This window comes from Sinocyclocheilus rhinocerous, unplaced genomic scaffold (assembly GCF_001515625.1).
Source record: "Sinocyclocheilus rhinocerous isolate Xijiao unplaced genomic scaffold, SAMN03320098_v1.1 scaffold204, whole genome shotgun sequence".
Classification (NCBI taxonomy): domain Eukaryota; kingdom Metazoa; phylum Chordata; class Actinopteri; order Cypriniformes; family Cyprinidae; genus Sinocyclocheilus; species Sinocyclocheilus rhinocerous.
Genome location: NW_015644006.1, coordinates 297,683 through 322,701, shown reverse-complemented (window position 1 = coordinate 322,701; position 25,019 = coordinate 297,683). Strand labels below are relative to the sequence as shown.

The 25,019-nt window shown below is 38.2% G+C and overlaps 2 protein-coding genes and 1 long non-coding RNA gene across 3 annotated transcripts in view; 1 reads left to right on the top strand and 2 right to left on the bottom strand.

Moving 5' to 3' along the window:
• The window catches only part of dapk2b (death-associated protein kinase 2b), a 35,166-nt gene extending 30,693 nt beyond the window's left edge, over nucleotides 1-4,473 (top strand). Inside the window, exons 10-12 of the mRNA XM_016575330.1 lie at nucleotides 1,080-1,169; nucleotides 2,262-2,333; nucleotides 2,547-4,473. Of these exons, the coding sequence (XP_016430816.1) occupies nucleotides 1,080-1,169; nucleotides 2,262-2,333; nucleotides 2,547-2,672 (288 nt within the window). The 3' untranslated portion in view covers nucleotides 2,673-4,473. The remainder of the gene's footprint in view (nucleotides 1-1,079; nucleotides 1,170-2,261; nucleotides 2,334-2,546) is intronic.
• Nucleotides 4,382-16,987, bottom strand: LOC107757763 (uncharacterized). Its single transcript, XR_001641964.1, has 3 exons — nucleotides 16,024-16,987; nucleotides 14,571-14,573; nucleotides 4,382-4,392 (listed from the first exon to the last, which is right to left on the bottom strand). It is a non-coding gene; the product is annotated as an uncharacterized LOC107757763 (long non-coding RNA).
• A 230-nt stretch (nucleotides 16,988-17,217) lies between these two features.
• Nucleotides 17,218-22,964, bottom strand: ciartb (circadian associated repressor of transcription b). Its single transcript, XM_016575331.1, has 6 exons — nucleotides 22,598-22,964; nucleotides 22,018-22,501; nucleotides 21,178-21,253; nucleotides 19,924-20,002; nucleotides 18,328-18,463; nucleotides 17,218-17,929 (listed from the first exon to the last, which is right to left on the bottom strand). The coding sequence occupies exons 2-6, from the start codon at nucleotides 22,459-22,461 to the stop codon at nucleotides 17,516-17,518; spliced, it is 1,149 nt and encodes a 382-aa protein (XP_016430817.1). The 5' UTR covers nucleotides 22,462-22,501; nucleotides 22,598-22,964; the 3' UTR covers nucleotides 17,218-17,515.
• Nucleotides 22,965-25,019: the final 2,055 nt, after the last annotated feature.

Below are 25,019 nucleotides of genomic sequence, written 5' to 3'. Positions count from 1 at the left end.
ATCCTGAGTTCGAGTCCCAGCTTGCAGACCTTAACCTTCAGAACAGAACATTAGTTTGAGACACTTTTGAGACATGTTTGGAATTAAATTTGCTGTATCTGCAAAAGTCAGAGTTTAAAATTGTGTTGTTTATTTGTAACTTGTTTTGTATATACTTTATACCAAAATAATTAGATTATGCACATGCTGGTGCTCTACTACAGCATTCAACAGCATTCTTTTGCATTCACCATATTCATCAATATGGTTGATCTTGTCAGTGTTTCTTTCATTTCTTTCAAAAACATTCTTTCTTTGAACAGTAATAGTGATAAGTTGAAATGATGTCAGCCTTTATGATTTCATTCCATCTTTATGCATGGGTTGTTTTTCTTTTGTTTACAGATGCCATAAATATGATTTTGGCCATAAATTGTAACTTTTCCTTTCTTATAAGCAGTTTAAAAGTTCTCTAATTTATTTGTGAATGTACCTCTTTAAAGCACTACATGCTCATTGCCAGTTTTAATTTAACTTTTCTTTCTTGCACATGTAATTCTGTGTATATTCCTGTTACTTTATACTTTAATTTCGATCAAAAAGCTTTTTGATAATTTGTTATATGTGTATTGATTTGTGAACATCAGCACTTGGACCTTTTCTTCAGCACGTCATGCCAGCATGCTGCTTGACGTAAACAGTGATGTTATTTCTTTCCATACTTAATAAAGCACTGGATGATGATGATTACAGTACATACCTCACACTGATCATTAGTCCTGCAGCTGGCTGTGGTGCATTGTGGGATGGAAAGAGATGAACTATGCTCAGTCCCTCAGGGGTGTGTGTTTCTTGGAACTTGTGCAATTATGTGTTAAGGCATCACTTTTAATATTGCTCATATTTAGGGCTAGGACTCTATTGTGAACGCTGTCTGTGCTATAGATATGATATCTCAAATCATGTGGTTTATTGAGGAAAGGTGTGCTATTAATTTTATAAACAATCAGACTTAAGATTTTTCACTTGGTAGTTGATAAACTGGGGAAATCTAAAGATTGTATTGAGCGGTTATGACACTGTGATTGTTTTTCCTTTAGCCCGTAAACCCCAGACAAGCCCTGGTGCGACGACAATCTGTGGTGAACATTGAGAACTTCAGGAGACAATATGCCCGGAGAAGGTGGCAGGTAGGACTTGTTCATCGCTTTGCCATCAAAATGCTAAATGCCTATGGAAATAGTGCTATATGTGTCCCCAATGAATTCTTCCAGATAATTTTAATATGTTTTCCTGCACTTTCTGTTCAACTCTGTTGGGACATGGGGAGTGGGACAGTGGCTTTTTGAGGGTTCTCTTATGGTAGCATTTTTGGACGCGAACAAGAATACAGAATATGGCATCAGGCCATATATAGAGTCATATGGCCTGACGCAATGATATTTTCTAGCTAAAGCTGTTATTAGACATTGTACCATTCGGCCCTGTAGTGCTTAGCCCTAAAACATTTTGAATTTAACAGGGTTGACAGAAATGTTATTTGAGTTTTTTCCAACTTAATTTGTGAATTTATTTATAAGAAACATGGAAACTGTGATACTACTTGAATTTACTCATGTATTTGTTAAAATTATAAGCATATGCATTTCAGTCATACTATGATGGGGTTGAAATAATGTGGCGTTTTAGGGTCATTATCAGTCATTCAAAACCACTTCAGGGTCTGTAAGATTTTTTTAAGTTTTTTTTTTTATATAAGTCTCTTTTGCTCACCAAGACTGTATTTACTGTATCAGAAATACAGTAAAAAGCAGTAACAGTTAAATATTATTACAGTTTAAAATACCTGTTTCCTATTTCAGTATATTTTAAAATGTACTTTATTCCTGTGATGCACAGCTAAATTTTCAGCATCATTACTCCAGTCTTCAGTGTCACATGATCCATCAGAAATCATTCTAATATGCTGATTTGCTGCTCATAAAACATTTCTTATTTTCACTAATGAAAACAATTGTGCTGCTTAATATTTTTGTAGAATCCGTGACATTTTTCATGATTCTTTGATTGCCAAAGAACTGCATTTATTTGAAATATAAATTTTTGTAACATTATAAATGTTCTTTCTGTCAATTTTGTTCAATTTAATGCATCTTTGCTGAACAAAAAAGTTAATTTCTTCCTGTTTTTTTTTTTTTTTTTAATCTTACTGACCCCAAACTTTTGAACCTGTGTTTAGTCTAAAAGTTCCAAAATTAAGCTTTCTCCCTGCATTCCAATAGCTTTCTTTCAGAATCGTGGCCCTCTGCAACCACTTGACACGCATGATGAAGAAAGGTCACACTAAAACACAGGTATTTCATGGACCCTGCTCAATTATACTCCATTAATCATTTCCAAAAAAGATAACTGTCTGGCTGTAGTACGTCCAGGAGTCTCCAGGCAAATCGTCAAATAATATGACCAATTAAACAATTAGAGTGCTTCTGATGTCTTACCCAAGATTCTGTCATGTTGGTATATCGGTCGAATCCCATTTCAGGAATGCATCTCAATATCATTTACAGGACAAACCCAAGATGGGCTACGTAGGTCGAACGGTGGCCATGTTCGAAAGAGAGTGCGAGAGCGATCAAGAGGAGGAGGGGATGCTGAGGAGACCTCGAACCAGGAAGAGAAGTAGCACTTCCTGAAACTCCCTGCTGCTCCTCCGACCGTCCACAATATAAACATCCCAGCCGCATGCTGGTTTTGAGGTGAACCTGCGGCGTGTTTGGCGTTTCTAAACGCACACAAGCTGAGTTGTTTTTAGCAAGTGTGTTGAGGTCTGAATGTGGCTTGTTTGTCTTCATAGAGATGCAATTATTATTCTTCAGCATGTCTGTAAACATGATGCAAAAAGTGGCAAATATAGAAAGAAAACATTTGTTCATGTTGTTTAAAGCCGTGCATAGATGTATTAATGTACATAATGAGATAAGGAAGAGTTTACTGGATATATTACAAGTTTGTGCGTAAAGTTTACTTGTATAATGTTAAAATATGTATGTTTTAACGTCACCCGCGCCACTTTGCCTTGAGTCTTCGCTGTGTAATATGTGCCACAACATATTTGCATTCCTTTATTGAAATGTCTTCTGATTTTATTGCTTTTCAAAAGTGCATGAGTGATATAGCCAACTTCATTATTCTGTATGATATTTGTTAATTTTATGTTTATTGTTTTATTGCGCAGATTTTTGTCTCAAGGTGCAGTCACATTTACTGTTGTTTGGCGAAAGATTTTCAGACTTCGCAACAGGTTCAAGACTTCTCACGCAAATTAAGTAAGCTGCTTGGTTTAAAATGAGCTTTATATGGCGCTACTATTGACAGTTCACGATGGACTTGCGAAATTTTGCTACTGTGATCAGGAATTTTGTGTGCGTGTGAAAGATTTCCTGCAATTCACTGCAGTTATCAACCGAAAACTGCTCGGCGAAAACTGCTCGGTTTGAAAGTGATTTGAGTGAAAAATTTGACTAATGTGACTGCACCTTTTTAAATTTGCATTTGACGAAGCAAGTCAGTGCGAAATGGGCTGGATTTGAGATCCAGTGTTATACTCAGTGTATTTGCGCGTAAGTGTATTAAAATTAGGTCACTTATCAAGCCTGAAAATGACTTGTAAAGCTCTTAAGATATTAGTAATGTATTAGATGCCATTCATTTTGATTTCAAAAATGTATGTTTATTGAAATCAGGGCAGATATAATGCTACATCGTGTTTTTTTGGTGCATTGAAAAGTCCAGCCCTCTGTCAGGTAAGGACAAGCAGGAACTGTTGGCAGTGCTGTTGGATTGTGAAATGAAACTTTGTATCATTGGGACATTATGGTACTTGAGATGTTTCAGGACTGCGCCACCTATTGGTCAAAAGTTTTAAGAAAATCACAGCTGCTTCAATGTAAATTGTTTGTAATACAGTGCCTTGAGCCTGAATGTGATTGTTAGTATGCTTCACATACCTCACCATCAGAAGAGGTTGTATTCTGTATGAATGTATTCTGTACAATGGGCTTATAAATGAGAGGGCTCAAAAGTTCTCATTTTATTTCATTAAAACATTGTTAGAAAAAAAAAAATCAGTAATGTTCTTTCTGCTAAAGTATTAAACCTTAATCGATTTTAAACCATTTTGCAGTGCATATTTATACATTACATTAAATATATTTGTTTATGTGTATAAACAGGACTAAGTTCAATGCATGTTCATTTACAATTACATCACTCCCTGTGCACCAGTCACATGATTGCAGGTGTTCGGGGACAAAACAGTGTTGTTTACCAGTATAAATCTGCCAGATTTATACCAGAAGTGGAAAGTAATCAGAAAATGTGCCTCAAGAAAAAAATCCCTATTTATTTTATACTCTTGATGTGACACTGTACTTGTGTTGTTCACACTTAAAGTGAAATGAACAAAGTTTACTAAGAATAAAAAATGCCCCTTTTGTACAAGTATAGAAGTAATAAATTATTAATATATTTATTGATGTTCGTGTTTGGTTATTCATGATCCACTAATAAGGTCAGGAAATTGTAATTTAATAAGAATTTCATTAAATCTTCATGAGTTGCATCCTGGGATGCTTTTTAAAAGAGTATTGACAGAGTTCATGTGTGCTGACTAGATATTCTTAGTTATTATATTAATAATTTTGTTAATATTATATAATAATAAGAATAATAATCTCTAAAATATTAAATGTTTGAATAATCCTTACATTAATACCTTAATTAATAATTAATACATGAATTATTACCTAATAATTGTACAATATATAGTTCGTTAATATCTTAATAACCTTATCTATAATAATAAGAATAATATCTTAAATATTAAATGTTCGATTCATACACTTTAAATAATTTATTAATAATAATATACATTTGTTGTAAAGAATGTGTTTGTTTACACAGTTTTAAAACATTTCATTTTCAAAGTTTCATTTTTAAGATCTTGCAACTCAAATTCTGTTAAATATGTAAAAACGTTTGACTGGTATTGTACATGAATTGACTGGGTTGGTCTACTATCATTCATAGTCTGACTGCAATCAAACCTTTTGTGTCACAATCAGTCTGTTGGTGAGAGAATGTTGTCCACGTCTCACAACAGCAATGTTATTTGGGCTCAATTAGGTTGGATGCAGTTGCGGGTAAAACTTGACCTGAACTAAATAAACTGCCATTAGAGAAGTTGGCCAGTGGTAATGTAAAATTTATCAGGTGGAAGAAGTGAACCCGTTTTTTATTTTTTTATCTCACCTGCCTAATCAGGCTGGGCAGAGGAAGGAGTAGCTACTCTAGCCCTTTCACTGGTGAGTTTAAAATATTCTAGCGGTCCCCCCAGAGTGAGTTTTTTTAGGCGACCGTTATTTTAGAACGTTTCCCCTTATTGTTTCCATGGCGACGCGTCATGTTTGTCACTTGACACACCGCGGCATTGCGCATGCGCGACTGAACGAATCACTCCCCGAGACGACTCGTTCTTCCCGAGTCACATTAAAGATTCGTTCAAAACGGACGAATCGTTCAAGAACGACCCAACACTAAATCCCATATGTGGGACCGTACTCCCAGGAGCACAGAAGTAAAAATCCCATATGTGGGACCGTACCGCTCAACAGGCTAAAAACTGAACAAGTGTTTCCTTATTCTTGCCTTGCTATTTATGTGATTAATGTTTTGTTACGTGTTGCAATGGATTTTCGCTCATTTCACTCCTAATAATGAGCTGAATTTTGCCAAGTGTGTCAATAGTGTTCCATTTCAGACCATTGCCCTACATATTCCGTAATCCTTAATTATCCCATCCAATTTGTCCTGGTAATGTACCGTTATGCCCAGCCAACATGTTATTCAATGAGATTCCAGAAGTTGTAAATGTCATAATGTCATTAAAATCAATAATGACTCACATTGGGTTGGTGTCTTTTGTTTCATTGAATATACTGATTGGGTTCTTGCCTGAAGAATTTACGGTCTTATTTATATGATAAGAGCTTTGGGGTGGAGCCTTTCTTCATTGTAAGTGTGTCATTTTGAGTTATTTTTGTTTCATCCAGACATTTCAACGATTGTCATTGATTCTTGAGGCTAGTTTTAAGAACGCCCTTGGTACGCATGCATACATTTCCACAGTCTTTCTAATAACTGCTGAAATCTGTTACTTTCCCACAAACTTTGAGCTGCTTTTTGGCCTTCAACTTGTCAGATTTCTGTTGAATTATGGAAGAAATCAGTAATTATGATGATAGCTCGCTAGCTTATCTTAGATGTGTTTCCAGTGTGCTGTTTTAAACAATGATAGCATCATTAAAGCAACTATTAACTGGCCTCGGATCAGTTTACTGATATCTGGTAACTGATATCTGTTATTTCTTATTCACAAAAGATGAATTGCAGTTGCTGGAATGTTGCCGTAAGCTTAAGGTGGGTGGCTCAGGATTTCATTGCTTCTGTGAAAATGCTAACATATGATAGCCTGTCTTTTGTTGCCCTAGGCCATGGCGTATTGTCTTTAGCAAATCTATAGTCCTAAAACTACGAGTTATTGTTTACATAAGAACTTGGACATATTTCCACCAATTATTTGCATGTGACCTTGTAGCCTATATCTAGATCAAACACACCTAATTACTTAAAAGGGCCTTTGGGTTTCGAAAACATCATAAATTATATTTCCATTCAAACACAGTCAAATCTTGCTACCTGTGAAATTAGGCTATGTTAACCTACCGTGTGAAGTGAAATGTTAGCCTACCAAGATAAACAAAAGTCAAATTGCCTTAGGCCCATACAAATAATTATACAAAATATTATATAGCTTATGAGCTCTCAGTAAACGCGTCAGTTATCACTAAAGTTATGCATAACATGAGGTGTCACAATAAAATTTCGTTGTACAGCTGTACAATGACAATAACACGCTATTCTATTCTATTCTATTCTATTCTATTCTATCATACCCAAACATCAGCACACACCATAAGTGTGATAATTGTAATAACAGTGCCACCTTGTGGTTAGATATTGTATCTCCCATATTTCAGTACACTGACGCTTGAGTACTAGCACAAAATAAACTGATTTATGTGCAAATTAATTAATTATATGTTTTTGTTCATGTTTGGGTGTAATCGCATCGGCATACTTTTTGCATTTTCTAAAAAAATATATATGCTTTTGTCTTGGCCTCTCACTCAAACACTGGTAGATAGTGTCAGATGTATATTATATTATAGCAATCTTCTATGAATGCATGAATTAATAGATAATGGTTTCTAACTGATTTTCAGTTCCTATTGGTTGTCCCCAGAGTCAGACAGAAAATCTTATGTTTTATCAAAAATGTTTGTTTTCTTAAGTTTAATATATATTTTATATCTAGCCTATATAATGTGATTAATGATCTGAAGATAGTTGATAGTTGGAAGATAGTATGTATGACATAATTTTGACCAAATAAGAAAGAAATCGAACCTCTAGTAAAGACATATTAAGATATATTAGCTCGTTTTGAAAATAAATTTCCATCTTGGGGAAAAATCCCTGTGCCAGACGACATTCTGTTCAATAACTTATCACTGAAACCATTACAAATGTCTCCCTCTGTTGGCCAAAACAAGAGGCGCATGATTCAATCACCGAGGGGTTTCCCGCCGTTCTTAAAAGCGCGAATTTCTTCAGGTCACGAGACTAGCGGGTTTCTACGGGTCGGGGACATTCATCGTGAGAGACGACTTCAGCTTTTAAAACTTCATTCTCGTCGTGTGGAGCAGTATTACTACACAGGTGATTTAACATTGGCATGTGGTTTAAAAAATTTACAGCAAAACAGCCATGGTATGTTTATATACTGTATTTCTTTCTTAAGTGAGAGCCCCAAACATATGTGAGATGTTTGTTAAGATTTCACAGGTGCCTCACGTTCTCCTTACCCAAAACCTTTGTATTCAGCCCAGAAAAGACTAATTATTTTGATTATTGTATGATGTATTTATGGAAAGGTTAAATTTTTAAGGATGTAGAGTGCCTTACAGGTAAGCTGTTGATTCAGAAATGTTCATTTCAAACCAGGCAACAACAAAATAAAATGGAACAGAGGGTTTATATAAGAACAGAACATGGGGAGCCACTAATAGGTACACAGGATCTCTGGGAAACACTTGTGTGATCCAGCTTATTGGGCCGCACTGCAGACCATCTGGACGTGGGCAGCATGCTAGTAGGCTAAGCAAATGTTACATTTGGATAGAATGAAAATCCCACTGATGTACTGAACAGCCAGTTCCGACAAATGCTAAACAAATTATCCTATTTCATATTCGTTTGTGATTAGTGAGTCCATTTAAATTGACCACATATATATATATACAACATATATATACAACAACAACAACTAGTCCACCTCAGTAACCAGCCAATTAGTAGTTGAAGAACTACTGGATTGCTATTCCTATTAAAGGCAGGGTATGTGATTTTTCAAAAACACTTGATTCGCTTGAAAACTTTGGGTTGCGTACGTATATGTGGGGCGGAGCTATCAAAATAGGGGCAAGACCCTTTTGGGGAGGGCCCTCTCCATTATTCATTCAGGACTCGTGTGTGTATCCTATTCTTAGAATAGATGCTTAATAGACATGTCCGCTCAGGTCGCTCTGTTCCATACCTGTAAATGCGTCATGTATTTGTGAGCTAAATGTGCAAGTCTGGGATCAGTTTTGTTTGCCTTGTTCTGGCTCAAACGGGGATTTAGATTAGCCGAAAAATAAAATAAATTAGCCCAGAAAGCATCAAGCTACAGTCTAATTTATTGATAAACAACCCCTGGACACTTGTCAAGAAGGTCAGTCTCAGGACACTGCCGTTTTAGATTAAAATTATTGACCCAGCTGGAAAAGTGATTAATTGGTTTCTCAATAGCATTGATTTAGGGTTCTTGCTCCGGCAGAAATGGGGCGGAAGGCATATCTAGGGCATTAGATCTCTGGGGGACCATTAGGCCTTTTGGCTTTATCTGAGTTAAAGGCATGACTGTGAATCTTAGGCTGGAGTGGTGAAGACACCAAAACATGCGGTAAAATGGCCAATGTTTGCTCTCTCGTTCACTGTAAAAAAAAAAAAATATATATATTTTTTTGAAGCTGTAAATAAAACAAGATTATTAGAGTATGTTTTACAAGAAAATACAATTTCAGTCTTTCTGTTTGTGTTACTTACAGTTCCTTCGTAATTATTTGTGAAATATAATAGCAAATTTAGAGAAAAAAAATCATTCGACAAACGGCACATAACACACTGAATAAAATGTAATAGATATATGTTCAAAGTAAATCCAACATCAATTTTTTTGCTGAATATCTGCTAAATGTCATCTTTAAAACATTTACCCATTTTAATACTATATGTTATAACGTCAGGATGCCTACAATAATTGATTTTAGATTTTTATTGTTTTATATTAAAGGGTAAGTTCACCCATGTCATTCCAAACCTGTAAGTTCATCTTCGGAACACAAAAATTAAGATATTTTTTATGAAATTCGAGAGCTTTCTGCACCCTGCATAGACAGCAATGCAACTGAAATGTTCAAGGCCCAGAAAGGTAGTAAGGACATCGTTAAAATAGTTAAAATAGTAAAAACAAAATGTGTCAATTATGTTGCTGTCTATGCAGGGTCAGAAAGCTCTTGAATTTCATAAAAAATATTTTAATTTGTGTTCTGAAGATGAATGTAGGCCTTATGGGTTTGGAACTAAATGAGGGTGAGTAATTAATGACAGAATTGTCATTTTTGGATGAACTATCCCTTTAAATGCGCACAGACAAAAAAGTATAGAATTTAGTATTAGCTGTTTATCAGTTATCAGCCATAAAGTTGAAATAAGCATTGGCTTAACAGTATCAGCCAGAATCAGCCGTATCAATGAATCCCCAAAATATAATTATTTAATGCCAGATGTGTTTTTGTGACTTGTTTATCAGTAATAGCTGTAGCTAATACAGTATAGGTAACCCCTTGATATTGAGATCTTTTGGGAAATAATAGGAGGAACACAGTTGTTTTTCTCCCTGAGAGCGTCATACTTTCAGACACACAACTAAAGTCCAATCAGGCTATTCTCACGAGGGAGGAAGAGCTAAATTGGTATAAATAACTATGAGTAAGCCTTCTCGACCCAGTCCTGTCCTCACTCAGGCTTCTTTGGGAGAAGACTTTGTGTCTTTGTGCTCTTTCTGAAGACCTGAGACGACCGACATGGGCTGTGCTTATGTCATTGGGCACGAGTTGTTGGTTGTGTGCTCTGTTAATTGGTCTCCGGTGACATTCAGTACTTTGAACACAATCAACTCATGCATAAAAAGCACCTTGACTAAATAATTAAAAATCTAAATCTTGAAAGTCCCAAGTCCTAAAAAAAAAAATCTACTTGAATTCTCTATTTAATTGGAAAGATACAAATCTCATATAATAAAATTTAATCATGTGAAGTCATAAATTATTATCAAAAGACTTTCAAATGAGGATTTGGGCCATTTACAATGAGGCTCTATTTGATAGACCTTTCTGCAAAGAGAAAATGTCCCCTTTTGAAGTCTCGTGGATGAACTCTTGTGCCAATATTTTCATTCTCTTTCATTCTCTTTGCACATCAATGGATTGCTCTTTGGATCAGAGCCCATTATAAACACACTGACATCACAACTGACTTCAAAACCATCTTTAAAAAGGTTGCTATTTTATAGAATCCCAGTTCAATATGCAGAGACGTCTCTTATATGCCATTAGGAGGTTGATTTCTCCCCCAAATGTTAACACTATGAATCTGTGGCCCTAAAAATCGCTCCTATTGGTTAGATATCCCAACCATCCCAACCCAGCAACCTATAGTGTGAGTTTGGGGCAGAGCTAATTGTTTGTTTGACCAATTACAGATGAGAACAGATGCAACTAACATTTCTACATTTATGATAATATTGACAATGAATTTGCCTAATTTATTCTTAAAGTGCTTATTAGTTAACATTATAAGTAATTATTATCAACACAACGTCCGTAGCTATTTAGTCTGTTAACGTAATACATTTATACAACCCATTTCTATAAACTATAATTAAAATACCACATTGAAAAATGACTATATTATTAATCATGCTTCCAATTACTTTGGCTCATACATATGAATTTATGAAAAGATAAGTCAAGCAAGCATGACTCACATTTCTTCAGAAAATGTAAACATCATTACATAAAGTAATAAATGTATTATTATTAAAATTGTAAACAATTAAAATTGTGTTGTTTCAATGTTTATATTAAAGAATTGAATTTAGAAATAAAAAAAAGAATTAATAAAAGCTATTAAAGTACTTTTATACATGTATGTACTTTAATGAAACTTCACTGTAAGGAAAAAAAAAAAAAACGGAAGTAGAAAAACGTTAAAGGTAATTTTCTGCCAAGACATTGACCTTTACATTTATGGACATTTCCTTAAACCATACAACACAACACCACACAGTGCAATGCATAATTTAAAATACAGGTAAAACACCTGTGAAAAATCAATATGAAAAATCCCATCATATTAACATTGCATTATGTTTTTAGAGTTTAATAGAACATCAGGTACTACTGTGCAGGTAACAGTAGCAGAATCATATAAAAAAAGAAATAGGGAGCAGTTATAATGTTCTGATGGCAAGGTTTGATCATTACAATGGCGATGGTTATTTTTGTATCTGATGGTTCAGTTATTTAGAGCCCCTCTGTGACAAATGAGATCATTATCTCTGTGGTTGGGATGAATTACCTGTTGAATTACTTAACAAGTTAATGAGCAATTTTCTAAGTGCGTGGGCATGATGCTTCTCGCCCCACAGATATGAGAACAAATAGGAGTCATTACACAACGAATGGCTGACGTTCAGAAAGGACAAATGGGTTCACTGGCTAGTGTTTTTTTTTTAAAAATTTTTTTATTTTTTTTGTAAAATGACATTCAAAACATGTTTTAGTATAATTAGCTGAGTTTTTTTTTATTAATGTCAATTACGAGGTCACGTATACCGTCAGTAATCATTAACAGTGGGCAAGAAAGATGACTGAAATCTATCCATCACAATGGTATGATTAATTTCATACCATGAGAGTGGTATATATCACGATTTTGCTGCAAATTCAATGTAAAAAACATGTGAAAACAGTGAGTGCCCACAGTCCTGCCCACAAATAGCCACAGAAATGTATCTACCACGGCATAAACACTATAGCAGTAAATCTTGACCAGTTTACAAATGGTATAAACATACTGCTTCTTTTTCCTCATTGTTATTGATATACGAGCTTTGGGCTTGTCCTCCTCTGGCATAAAACCCAACAGAGTCTTGACTTTAGGTCCTGTGGTCTTTCTGAAGTCAGAGTATCAATTTAATGTTACTTTTGGCTCCAACTTGATGTTAAATGATGACTTTCACATATTCTTATGAATGAGTAGAGCTTTTCCCGTCTCCCCTGCTGAAATATAAATGCAACTGTAGTTACTTAAATGGATGAGTGGCCAAAGCCAATGAGCCGCACTGTTGTTAAATAGCAGAGGGAATCTATTCTAAGACTTTTCACAAAAAACAAGGCACAAAAGACACAAGTGAACTTGCCTCTTTTTGCCTTGTATTTCCTCTGGTGGTCAAAGAATGTGTATCTTGTATCTTACAGTATCTGTATTTCGGACTTCAGAGGTGCAGTGGCCTTTACTGAAGTTCCATCTAATTTATTGGTGTTCCTGTGGTGATGTGAATATCAAATGAGCAATTACAACTGACCTTCCTCCTGAAAATTGTCATCTTTCAGAATTTAGTGCGTTTTTCCTTTCGCCAACTGGCGTCAACATTTGACAATGCTTGTCGTTCTTCCTCCTATTTAAATGAACTTCCTCCTTTTTACTTAGTTTGGACTAAATGTGTATGGAAATAGCAAAAGAGAACGAGACCACATCCCTCACATGACAGAAACTGAATCCATCTGGGCTGGACCAGACCTCCCCACCTCCCACTGTTAATCTGGGCTCGACATCTTGTGACAACTGTGTGATACCACTGAGCCTAACAGTCAAACAGTAGTGGCCTTTTACAGTTTTGATCCATTTTAATTGCCAAGACCTTCAGCTTAGTCAGTTAGCATTTGATACCAGTCCACCAAAATCTCCTCGGAGTACAAATGGTAAATCCTCAAGAACAAGGGAAAGCGTGCCAGTTTAATTAATTTCAGTGTTTCATTAAAATCCTTGTAATTAAACTTACCCTGGTGGAACATAGTCTTTCCACACTCAGCATGCACAAAACACCCCACAAGCTTGCAAGCCAATATTTATACTCAAAAGAGTCATGCCCATTCACACTGAGGTGCATTCAGTGATACAACAAAGGCCTGGGACACACTAGACGATTTTAAAATCTTAACCGATTTTAAAACCATGGGAGACCACAGACATGAAGATAGTTTAAACCAATTTTTAGCCATATAATCCTAAAAAAAATCTAAAAATAAAAATATATTTAAACACAAATTTAGGTGTCACTACACTACACTAGACTCATATTCATTTTAAGATCTTCTAAAGATTAACAATGTTATTAAAGGGATAGTTCACCCAAAAATGAAAATGTGATGTTTATCTGCTTACCCCCAGGGCATCCAAGATGTAGGTGACTTTGTTTCTTCAGTAGAACACAAACGAAGATTTTTAACTCAAACCGTTGCAGTCTGTCAGTCATATAATGGAAGTGAATGGGAATCACGGCTTTGAGAGTCAAAAAAACATACACAAACAAAACCAAATTAAACCCTGCGGCTCGTGACGATACATTGATGTGTAAAGACACAAAACGATCGGTCTGTGCAAGAAACTGAACAGTATTTATGCATTACCGCCACCTATCTCTCAAATGGACCACTGACACTCTATCTGGTGGTAATGCACTTATAAGTCTGCGATCTGCCGTAAAGCAAGAAGAAGAAGAAGACGCGTCACGCGCTGGCTGAAGGCATCCTGAGCGCATTCGGACATTGAGGTGAATCAGAGGTAAAAAACTATATAAATACTGTTCAGTTTCTTGCACAGACAGATCGTTTCGTGTCTTAAGACCTCAATGTATCGCAGGGTTTAATTTGGTTTTGTCTGTGTATGTTTTTTTTACTCTCAAAGCTGTGATTCCCATACACTTCCATTATATGACTGACAGACTGCAACGGTTTGAGTTAAAAATCTTCGTTTGTGTTCTACTGAAGAAACAAAGTCACCTACATCTTGGATGCCCTGGGGGTAAGCAGATAAACATCAAATTTTCATTTTTGGGTGAACTATCCCTTTAAATTATTAGTGTTATTAAACACTATTGAATTAACAACTCTAGATCATTAAATGTAAAAACAGGTGGAAATTACCATACCCTATTAAATATTGTCCATTATATAAATTTATAATTTTGATGTCACTATCACTGTCATACATCCCTATTACTCATGGTTATACTTACATTTGACTTCCTTGAAAGTCTCTGAAGAACAAGCAACACACTCATTTAGTTTCTATAATAAGTAATAGTAGTAGTAATAGTGTTAATAATAAATAGTACTAAGTAATAGTAAGTAATCAGAATAATGCCTCAAGGTTGGCAAAAATAGTTGGCTTGCACAGACAAAGCAGCCACAGTTATAGTTCTTGCCAAGAGGAAGTGACTTCTTGTGGTTGTATGGATGTATCCCCAAGACAGTTTCTGTCATCCTCATATACTATTGCAGACCAGATAATAAGACTCTACCTACCTGCGTATTAGTAGCAATGTTTTTCTTCTAACATTATTAATACCTCAAATCTTGCGGCTAATTTTGGAGTTTACCACTACATGACCTTACTGGCACATGAATCACGTCTTTGCAGTCAAAATGGTTAAGGGTCATTGCTATTTGGGTAACTTCCACTCAGTTTTCTTAGTAAAAGAGAAGTTTAATTTGTTAATCTGCTCACAGAACATTTGCACTTCTCTTTACAAATGTTCAGTGGACTGGATACCAAAATGAACCCTCTTCCCAGTATACCTATAATGAGAAATGAGAGTGCCATTGTTCAATGCTCCTGGTTGATTGTATAAGTGTCCGACTTTGATTTTCTGCACAGCAGGGAAATGGAAAGAAGGGGGATCAAGGAGGAGGATATCTGAATTACTCGCTGTCCAGAAAAACATTTGCTTTTCTATTCTCCAGAGGATGTGGGTTTTATTCTGCATTTCTCCGTTCCCCGTTCAACCTTCTCCTTCCCAGAAACTGTAGAGTGGTTAATCACCCGAGACCAATCTTGTATTATTCAATATTCTCTGACAGATAATAGATTCAGTTTTTAAGGTCAAGTTGTGATTTAGCAAAAGCTATATTTCAGATCTGCTTCATAGTTTAGCCTTGTTTGGGAGGGTTGTTTTTAGAGTGACTTGAAGCCTTTGGTGGCTTTGATATTTGAATAGACATCTTCATATCAGAATGTCAATGAGTGTAGCAAACAAAAAGGTATGTGATCAACTGTCTCCTGGTGCAATATCAAAGCCATACTGAAAACAATGCACACAAGGGCTGCCAAATTAGATGTGGTGTAACATTATTGTGTAGCTGTGGTGTAACATTATTAATCCTTGAGAAATATGTCAGACTTGCATAGCATTCAGTTTTTTATGCCATTGATGGAATATAATACAATATTAAAAAATAATCCCATTAATCATCTGTCTCTAAAACAATATCTGGACAGCAGGGTAGCTGAAATAAAGCAGAATGTAGAATATTTATAAAATGTGGATTTTATAAATATTCTACATTCTGCTTTATTTCAGCAACCCTGCTGTCCAGAAATTAGCATTGTCCAATTAAAAACCCCTTAACAGCCTACTATTATGTATGTGATCAGTTGAAACACAAAATTCTTTAAGACAAATGGAATACAGCAAACAAATATAACCACATTTATTTCTGAAAGTATAAAATATTACACTATAAAGGCCACTTTGCAAGGGTAAATTAACAACTTTTCTAAATATGTACAGTTAATACCTTTTCCCTCTTAGATATTGTCCAGCTCGGTGGCAAACCGAAATGTCATTGTGTCACATGACCACAGGAAGTAGTTGGCAAGAGTTTCAAATAATTTACTTGTTGATAGCAGAAAATGAATGGCAGGAGTTTTGAAGGTTCCTGATTTTCTTTTTGTACATCCTTCAGAGGCATCAGGTATTCTGGATAGTTCACGCTCTCCCTTCAAAACCAGTGAAGAGGCACAGTTTGACATCGAATTGACAGGCACTATATGCCCTTGAACTGGGAGGCTTAAAAAAAAAAAAAAAAGTGAAAATTTGCAGTTCACATTCTTTACAATGGCACCAGTCAAGCATCCAGAGCTTTCTCTTGTGAAGTGAGACTCCCATGTTAGTTCGGCGTGTTTCGCTCACTGTATTGATGCACTTTATGAAGTTTCCTCGCTCTGAGTCTACCTGCGTGTACATACTTATTGTATCCGTACACTACCAGAGACGCAGTGTCAGATTGAGGTAGAACCGTTGTACCAAAAAACGTAGCTAGAAGTTTAAACCTATGAAGTAACAGTCACATCAAATCAACTCTATAGAGTGGATTCAAAGAGCAACCTAAAGCAATAAATTCACATTCAACCACACCTACTATAGATTTCACTAGCACACTGGAATATCTGAAGTGTTCCCAGAATAAATTCCTCCCTCTTTGCCCTTCCCTTTCTGGAAAAAAAAAAGGCTGCTTTGTTTTGTCTAGAGATGAGCTTTTTCACAGATACCAATATGCTGCCTCATCGGATGCTGCCGCCACAGGAGATTTCTCCTCTTTCTTTGTTTCAAGAGGAAACCATCTCAAAAGGTAAAGTACAAAGGTGAGCCAAGATCAACAAACAGCATGTTTATGTGGCAAGTGAATGAAACGATTTCATTAAACTCTTCTTTCCTGAAGTGAACAAACACACACACACACGTTTGTGTGGCCTTATAAATGTCTGGCCGATTTATAAGCCTTTTTAACTAGTGAGAACCACACAAATGTCCTCACTAATGGGTCATATTATTTCACAATATAAGTGAGGACATTTGGCCACCACAAGTATAGTTAAACAAGTACACACACACACACGTCATACTCGCACATGCACTGCTACAGCTCACTCTGCAGTTCAACAGAAAGGGAATAGATGCAGACGTACACATCAGACACGCACAAAGATCACACTCCGACACTTTTCAGTTCGTAACTGAACGTGTCACTGTTTTGCTGAACTGCGCTGAACTCCCTCTGCTGCGTTCTGTGCCTCTCCGCAAGGCTAGAATGGAAGCAGAGATTGCGCTGGAGTCGGGTGACTCCAGACCAGCTGAGGGCAGTCACTTTCTAGCTAGGCTCTGATCTCCCAGAGCCTTTTCGAAGGACTAGGACCATCCACCAGCTGCCATGCCACCCAAGCCCACTGGGGCTTTCTGGGTGATGATACTCTCTGTGGATTTAAGAAGTCTCTCTAGGCATGGCGCGTTAATCTTGGCCGGAGGTGGTCGACTGGGAGCAGACTCTGTCTTACATAGACGGTCCGTGCTGGAGGACACGGAGTTGTCCTGTGTCGCTTCCCTGTCCCTGTGGGATGTTAGAAAGTTCCGAACTGTCCCCTGAGCTTGTTCGACCATCAGGGAGCAGATAGGTGATGTGTGGAGCCATTTTAGGTTGGTTGCAGAGTAGGGCCCTGGGGGAGTGAGGTCGCTGACTCTCATTGCCTTGTTACCCATGGAAAGGGCACTTGTGGTGGCAGGATTTGCAATGCCAGTGAGCAGGGGAGATGTAGCTGGAGACAACTGTAAAATATTGAAAGAGGGAGAATTTCTTTTAAGATTTCAACGCAAATATTTGCAATCAGTTTTCTATGATTTTAAGACAAAGTTCAAAATAGACTAAAAAATATTTTTAAAAATCTCATTTAGAATGCATGTCCTAAGTTCTCAGCCTAAGAATGACTTTTATCTGTCTTGTGAAAGCTTTCCAAAATTACCTGTTCTGCTCCGTCATTGTTCTTAGCGAACATGAGATGTGCATTTTATACCTGTCCAACTGTAAAAATAGATTTTAATCCCTTCTTGTCTGTCCTGTTCCTCTCTGGTCCAGTGATTAAAGTATAATGGGTATTTCAGTCTCTCCTTTTCTCTCCTTTTTCGTCTTAACTTACACGTTCGTGACAGCTCTTCAAGTGCCTTACTTTGGGTTTCTTAGACAGGGTCGTCTCCTCCATCAGCGCTGCAGTGTTGGCTTGGTCGCTTCGTTGAGGTTTTATGTGAGGGAACCAGTTCTTCAACATTTCCTCCATTTTCAGGATGATGTTGACATACCTCTCTCTGCATGGCACAGGAAGGACAATATTTAAGTCTGGTAACCCACCGATGTACTAAAAAACAGTTTAGAGACTTGACGTGACAAAGTGAAAGTCTACTGTTCTGTAACACCTTGTTTGGTGTCAGACGAGTTGAAAGAACACTTAACCGCAAGTACGCAGCATCAAGTATACACGTACACACCGACACACAAACGTGTTTTTAAAAATGAGAACAGCTCCTGTGTTGATTCACACATGTTTGTGTACACACGTGGCATGGAGAGCAACCGTTTCCCTCGCCTCTAAATATAGACATAAGCCTGGAGCGGGGCACTGGCGTCCACGTCACGGGGACAAGAAATAGTTGCGCTAAGGAGCAGTGATGCAGACGCACGCACATGGTGCCCATTGACTCACACCAGCCCCCGACAGATGGTTAATGGGGATTAGTGCAAGTCACATGACGAAAGAATCTGCTATGGCCCCATTCTCAGTATTTTAAATTTAAACGGCTGCTGCCATAAAAGTTACTTTTATATTCTCTTTTCTGATGTGTCTTTGCGTTGTGGGATTTGCCAGCTGGCACAATGGAATGATGATGGGGGTCAGGTGGTGGGGAGGAAGCAACGCTCCCGCTTCGGTGCCCGTGTCTACTTGGCTCAGCGCCTCGATCAGATGGCCTGAATTAAGACCCCACCCAAAACCCCATCATCTATGTTTTTAGTGGCCCGTTTCAGGCGTATTTTCTGCCAGGCGGGTTTGCATGTGGCACAGGTTGCAACACTGCTGGATGCAGCCCAAAGTACACCAACTGTTCTAGACTCTGCACTCACACGTGAATATTGGACTTCGTGAAGTAGCACAATGCAATACAATGAGAGCAGACCTGGGCTGCGTGCCAGATGCAGTTAAGATGAAAAGTAAACGACGCACCTAAGCCCAGCCCGATCCATTATGAGGTCATTTGATGTAAGAGAACACGGACTCCTCCCAAAGATGACATCATAGTCTTTGCACTGTCTAGCCAGAGGAAGGCTAATCAATCGGATGACAGGCTACTCCCGCAAGGGAGCTGGGACATTTTTAACGACCTGCGTTTGAGTTCTATTCTTGTCCAGCCGCTTTTAGATTTGTGGTGGCAGGTCCGCACTGGCCCTGCGGCCCCCCTTGCTGCATCATGCTGTGAGGCCATGTGTTTTCACATTACCTTGACTCGTTCACTTATAGCCTCCGAGCCAGACCCGACCCAGGGCGTAAATGTCATTCGCAAGTGATGTGGGAGAATTCAACCTTGCCACTAATGTGCGTAAACACAAAGCACTGAAACAAGATTCCCTCACAAGAAGGTGAAAGTGGATTGAGGTAGATTAAGTAAATGGACACAACATCCATACGATCGATCCGTGATGGAGTGCTGTGCTGACTAAAGCCCACCCTCAAGCCGCCCGTGAGTGAGGTGAAGAGAAACAGCAGGAAACTCACCCCATGCAGGGATTCTGCAGGACCCCCATTATCCTCTGGATGCGGTCCATGGCCACACTCTCTTGAAAAGTGCTGAGGCCTGAAAAGAAGAACATACAGCTTAAATTCTCTCTTTTACAAGCAATGCCAGCTTATTGTCTCTGACAGGCCATGCTATGTCTGCAAGGCAGATGGGTTCTTGTGAAGCATGTGGCAGGACAGACTTGCTGTCTCTGTGGCCAGGAAGTCTGGTGTCGTCCATAGCCCTTGCATTGACAGCGGTCCCAGACAGAGCCCCTATAAGCAGGTCCGCCTTGTACGCAACCTGTTTTCTAGCACATGTGGGGTTCTAGCCAATAGAACTTTTAAGTACCCAATATTGCTAATACCAGTTGTTGGCGTTTTACAGTAATTTGTGTCTCAACCAGCCACTATGCATCAAGATTTCGGGAACAAGTTATTTTTCTGTCCGCACTGAAAGTGAAAACGCTGTGCAATGTAACAGTCAGTCAACCAGAATATTGCGTGGGTGGTTCTCTGTTTGCACGCTTAACACTAAGAACAGTAATACCATGCTTTTTTAGATGGCTACTACTTTCATGGTTTTACATTTTACTTGACTTGAGGGAACTTTGAGATGTTTCTTAACTTTTATAATTAGTATCTCCCTGTCTAGGTTTGATGTTTAATAAGGAGTGTGATATTAACGCGGTGTAAAATGGAAAATGAAGTGACCTACAAAACAGTGTCACCTGGCTAGTTAGGACAAAAACGGACAGCTTTTAATTACTCTTTGTCACCTGGTTAGGACACAGTGTGACGGTGCAGATTTTACAGTATTTTTATTAACAGTTACAACAGCCACATAAAACACTGAGTCAAATGTTAGAATATTTTATACCACTAGTCAGGAAAACAAAGGAGTCAGCAAATCCAAAACCTTGAGCTTATCTCTATAGTGCTTTTGGTATTTCAGTCGAGGTCCTTGGGTATTTTTGGAGGCGTGCGGTTTGCACTGCTTTAGACGTGCGTCTTTCAACCATGCACGTTTTATTATGACTAAGCGAGGTAGCATGTGCCACCAGGAAATGACTGTGGTTGATATGAGAGCCTCATTTCATGTATATTCATGATGCATCTCTGCCCCAAATCTCATGACACTTCTCGTACCATGGCCTGCTGCCTCTAGTTTGGCTGTTCTCTTGTATACTGAGCTAACTAGGTAAGGTTTTGGATATGCAGAAGACTAATATAAACGAATGAAGGATTACTCACGTTCTCGGTATCTGCCTGAGCGGAGGCCATTAAGGATCGAGGACAGTGGTTGAATGTAACACTGCAGCTCCAAGCACTGCAAAACAAAGAGCATCATTCAGTATTTCCTTGTTTAGCTTTTCACATTTAGCATTTCTCGAACATTTCTAGAGTTTTTGATGTTTTCGTTTCAGGATGTTGATGGTACACTATGTCAAATACCATAAAAAAAAAAAAACATCAAGTTAGGACATTTCCTTTGTACGGCTCATCATTTCCAGAAGAACAACGACACTGTGATACAAAACAAAGTGACTCATCTACTCTCTCACACATTTGTGCAAATGTAATGGAATGAGTTATCATTGCAATTCTACAAGGTAGAGGAAAACATTGAGTTTCTTCGTTCAGTGGCCTCGTGTGACTCATTCACATTTCACCTAGTAAGAACACACGAAGGAGGGGTCTTCCTGGAAGTGGTTTTGCTTTAGGGATGTAACGGTATGAAAATTTCATATCACGATTATAGTGACCAAAGTTATCACGATTATCAATATTATCACGGTTTTGTTCAAATTGATGCTGGCTGGACAGGATTTACCGCGAGTTTTCAAAAGCGCGATAATCAAACACTGTTTTGATGATAATTAAATTTTAAACGGTAATACTAACCGTCAGGGCATTTTATCGTGATTTATCGTGAAACCGGTAATCGTTCCATCCCTATTTTGCTTCGAGTATTTTTTTTTTTACATTTATTCTGCTCTGGTGGAGATAGATCATGTAGGAGATAAGGCTGCTTTTAAGAACACCATGTCCCTTCCCTGGCATGCCAACGAGTCAAAAAGTGGCACGTCTCACCTTGCAAGCGAACAGCCTGTCTTTCTCCATTTGTTCAGGTGTGAGCTGCCTCTCCCTTTGCTCCAGGACCATGGAGCTGCATGTTCTCTTCAGTGCCTGCCTCTTTTTGCCTACAGGGCTCTCAGGGCACCGGCTGTAATTGGTCCGAGCCTCTTGTCCCAGGTGACAATGGCCACCGTCTTCGCTGTAGTCGGAACTATCGCAGCTGGAAGGAGAACTTCCCCAAGAGCTCATGTTCTCTTTGTCCATTACCTCCCCTTTATCTCCATTCCTCTTTGAGAGTGACTGGCAAGTCTGGGTCCCCTGGATGACCCCCGAGGAGGGGGATTTTGGCAAGTTGGTTTGTCCTTGCGCTTTGGTACAGTCTGGTTCTAACTCACTATCGTTGTCCTCATCGTCACTGGCCAGCCAGTCAATGGAATAGTCCGAATCTGAAGCTGACATCTTAAGAAGCAGGATCTAACCAGCACGGACCATCACTGACCTGTGGGGGAAAAAGGGAGTACTTTAATCTCCAATTTCCATAAACGTTAATAATAAACACCATCACACAATACAACATGAGCTGGCATGAAATTACCTAATGGAGAAAGAATGTTCTGTCTTTCACTGTATTGGTTTGGCATTAATATAAAAGCAAAAACTCAACTGTCTTTTTTGGACCTATTTGCGAGATTCAAAGTCTTGCTGATACCAGTGGTCCAAAATGACAACGCAAGCAATCATCTTCAATCAAACCCTGAATTCACGTAGGCTCAGACCAGCATGTTTTCCAGACACACCACCTGAGTCTCATACAGACACTAAAGACAAACAACGGCCATAAAAAAGACTTACTGCCGTTTCACAAACAGTGACGAGAACTCACGAAACTGACATTTACAGTAAATTTTTATGTAGTCAATAACAACACCAATTCTTCTGTACATTAACAGAACCAAAACAAAACCTAAATAGAGTAATGTTTGTTTACACGTATACATGTTTTTGTAAAAAATTTGCCTTGTTCATGCATAATATGGTTGCAACAGGGGGAGACTGTCTTTATTTATTCAAAACGGAGATGTTTGAAATAAGATTTTGTTCTGCAGTCTGTTTGGAACATGTGTCCTGTGCAGCACATGCATTTGTTTGTTCTGATTGCACCTAATTGAAAAACACTTGAAAATGTAGCCTTACAGAACTAGAAGGCTATGATGAAGCAGGTGGCAAAAAAAAGCACACATTCAAAGCCCTGTTTGTTTATTCAATGAGACCCGAACGCCGCAGCCATGGTGACCACCATTTGACACAGAACAAAATAGGGCTGGACAATAATTCAATATCAATATGTATCGCGATATAATTTTTTTCAATAACGGTGATATGATTTTTAAACACATTTCCGATATTTCTATATACATTACCAGTGTTTCCCATACATTGATTTATTTGTGCCGTTTGACTTCGTTGAATAAACATGAGCACTGTACGTTTCAAAATCATAACACGGCGCGGGTGTTTTATATGAATCTATCTCTGAAGGGAATTGACTGTCTTCAGAAAAGTTTCGATGGCATTTTCATTTGATCTGATAAAGTAGCATTCATGAGCGGAGCTGCTTTGATTACAGCCATTACTGGAGAAACCGCTAGTTTTATCACTTTTAATGCATACCTGCCAGCCAATCAGAATCCAGTATTCAGACAGACCATGGAATATATATATATATATATATATATATAATTTATTTTCTGTTCTTTTTTCTTTCTTTTCTGCATTGTGACAACTATGGTACAACTTCATCCCCAAATTCCCACAAATTTTATATATATATATATACCTGCCCCTGCCTTTATTTTCACTTACAAATATATTCATTTATTGGATTTTGAGGTTTTTATGATTGTGACCTATGGACTGGACATTTGGGACTTTTAGCCCACTTTTAGGTCTATTGATTGTTTCGCAACTGTAAACAGACCTGTGTGGAAACTTATGCATGTACCACGAGCCAACAACACATGTGTCTAAAGAGCGATTCGGTGTGCACATTGCTACTGTCGCTCTCCGTATCACTGGATACCCAGGAGCCCCGTTGTGGGGCTTATTCTTACCTGCTCCTGACACACTGCAATGTGCACAGCTGGTCGTATGTGAACGAAGTCGAATGAATGAATGAGACTCTTGAATGAATGAGTTCTGTTTCTTGTTGGGTTGCACACGTGATGCCTTTACGCTTGTGCTGTTTTTGCACAGCCAGTGGAGTTTCCATGGTGAGGGGGGCAGGGCGGAAAAACATTCCAAAGTAGTTCTCTTGCTGCGTTAAGAATGTTGCACCTTCTCCAAAAGCCCCACAGCAGATGAGGTTGAGCGGCTATATTCCGTCACACATTATTCGGCACACTTTGGTCCTTTCAAACAGCATGAATGACACGCCAGGTGGTCTGCATCCACTGGTATTTTCACACTCATGCCGTGGTGTGGTGAGTAAGTTGGTGGCTGTGACAGTGAAGAGCAAATAAGGACTCACAATCGCTGCATCTCTCTGGGGGGTGGGATCTCTGGTTGAAGTCCAGACAAAGATTCAACGCCTGGAGCCAATGAGTCATAGTCCTCCTCCCCGGAAAACGTGAGCACATGTGAGAAAAAAAACCACCCAACTTCTGTCTCTCCTTTCGGCTTTGCACAATTGAAAATCATAATTGATGCGAACAGAATGTTTCTTCCATCTCTCTCCCCCTCTGTTCCGGCCGGTATTTGACAACCAGGAGAACATTAACAAAACATTGTGGGTTTTGAACCGAGCCAAAGAAGCCACCCAGATAGATTATCGACTGGGTGGATACAAACCGGTCTGGTTTTAAATTCAGACCATCTTCTTGGAACGGGCCTTTTTGTGGCCAGTAATGGCATGTTCAGGCCAATTTGTAAGGTTTGCTGTGACTGTTCCTCGATAAAGGTCTGTTCACATCAAGGGCGATAACGACAGCTATAAAGTTTAAATAATCTTTCTAATTCTA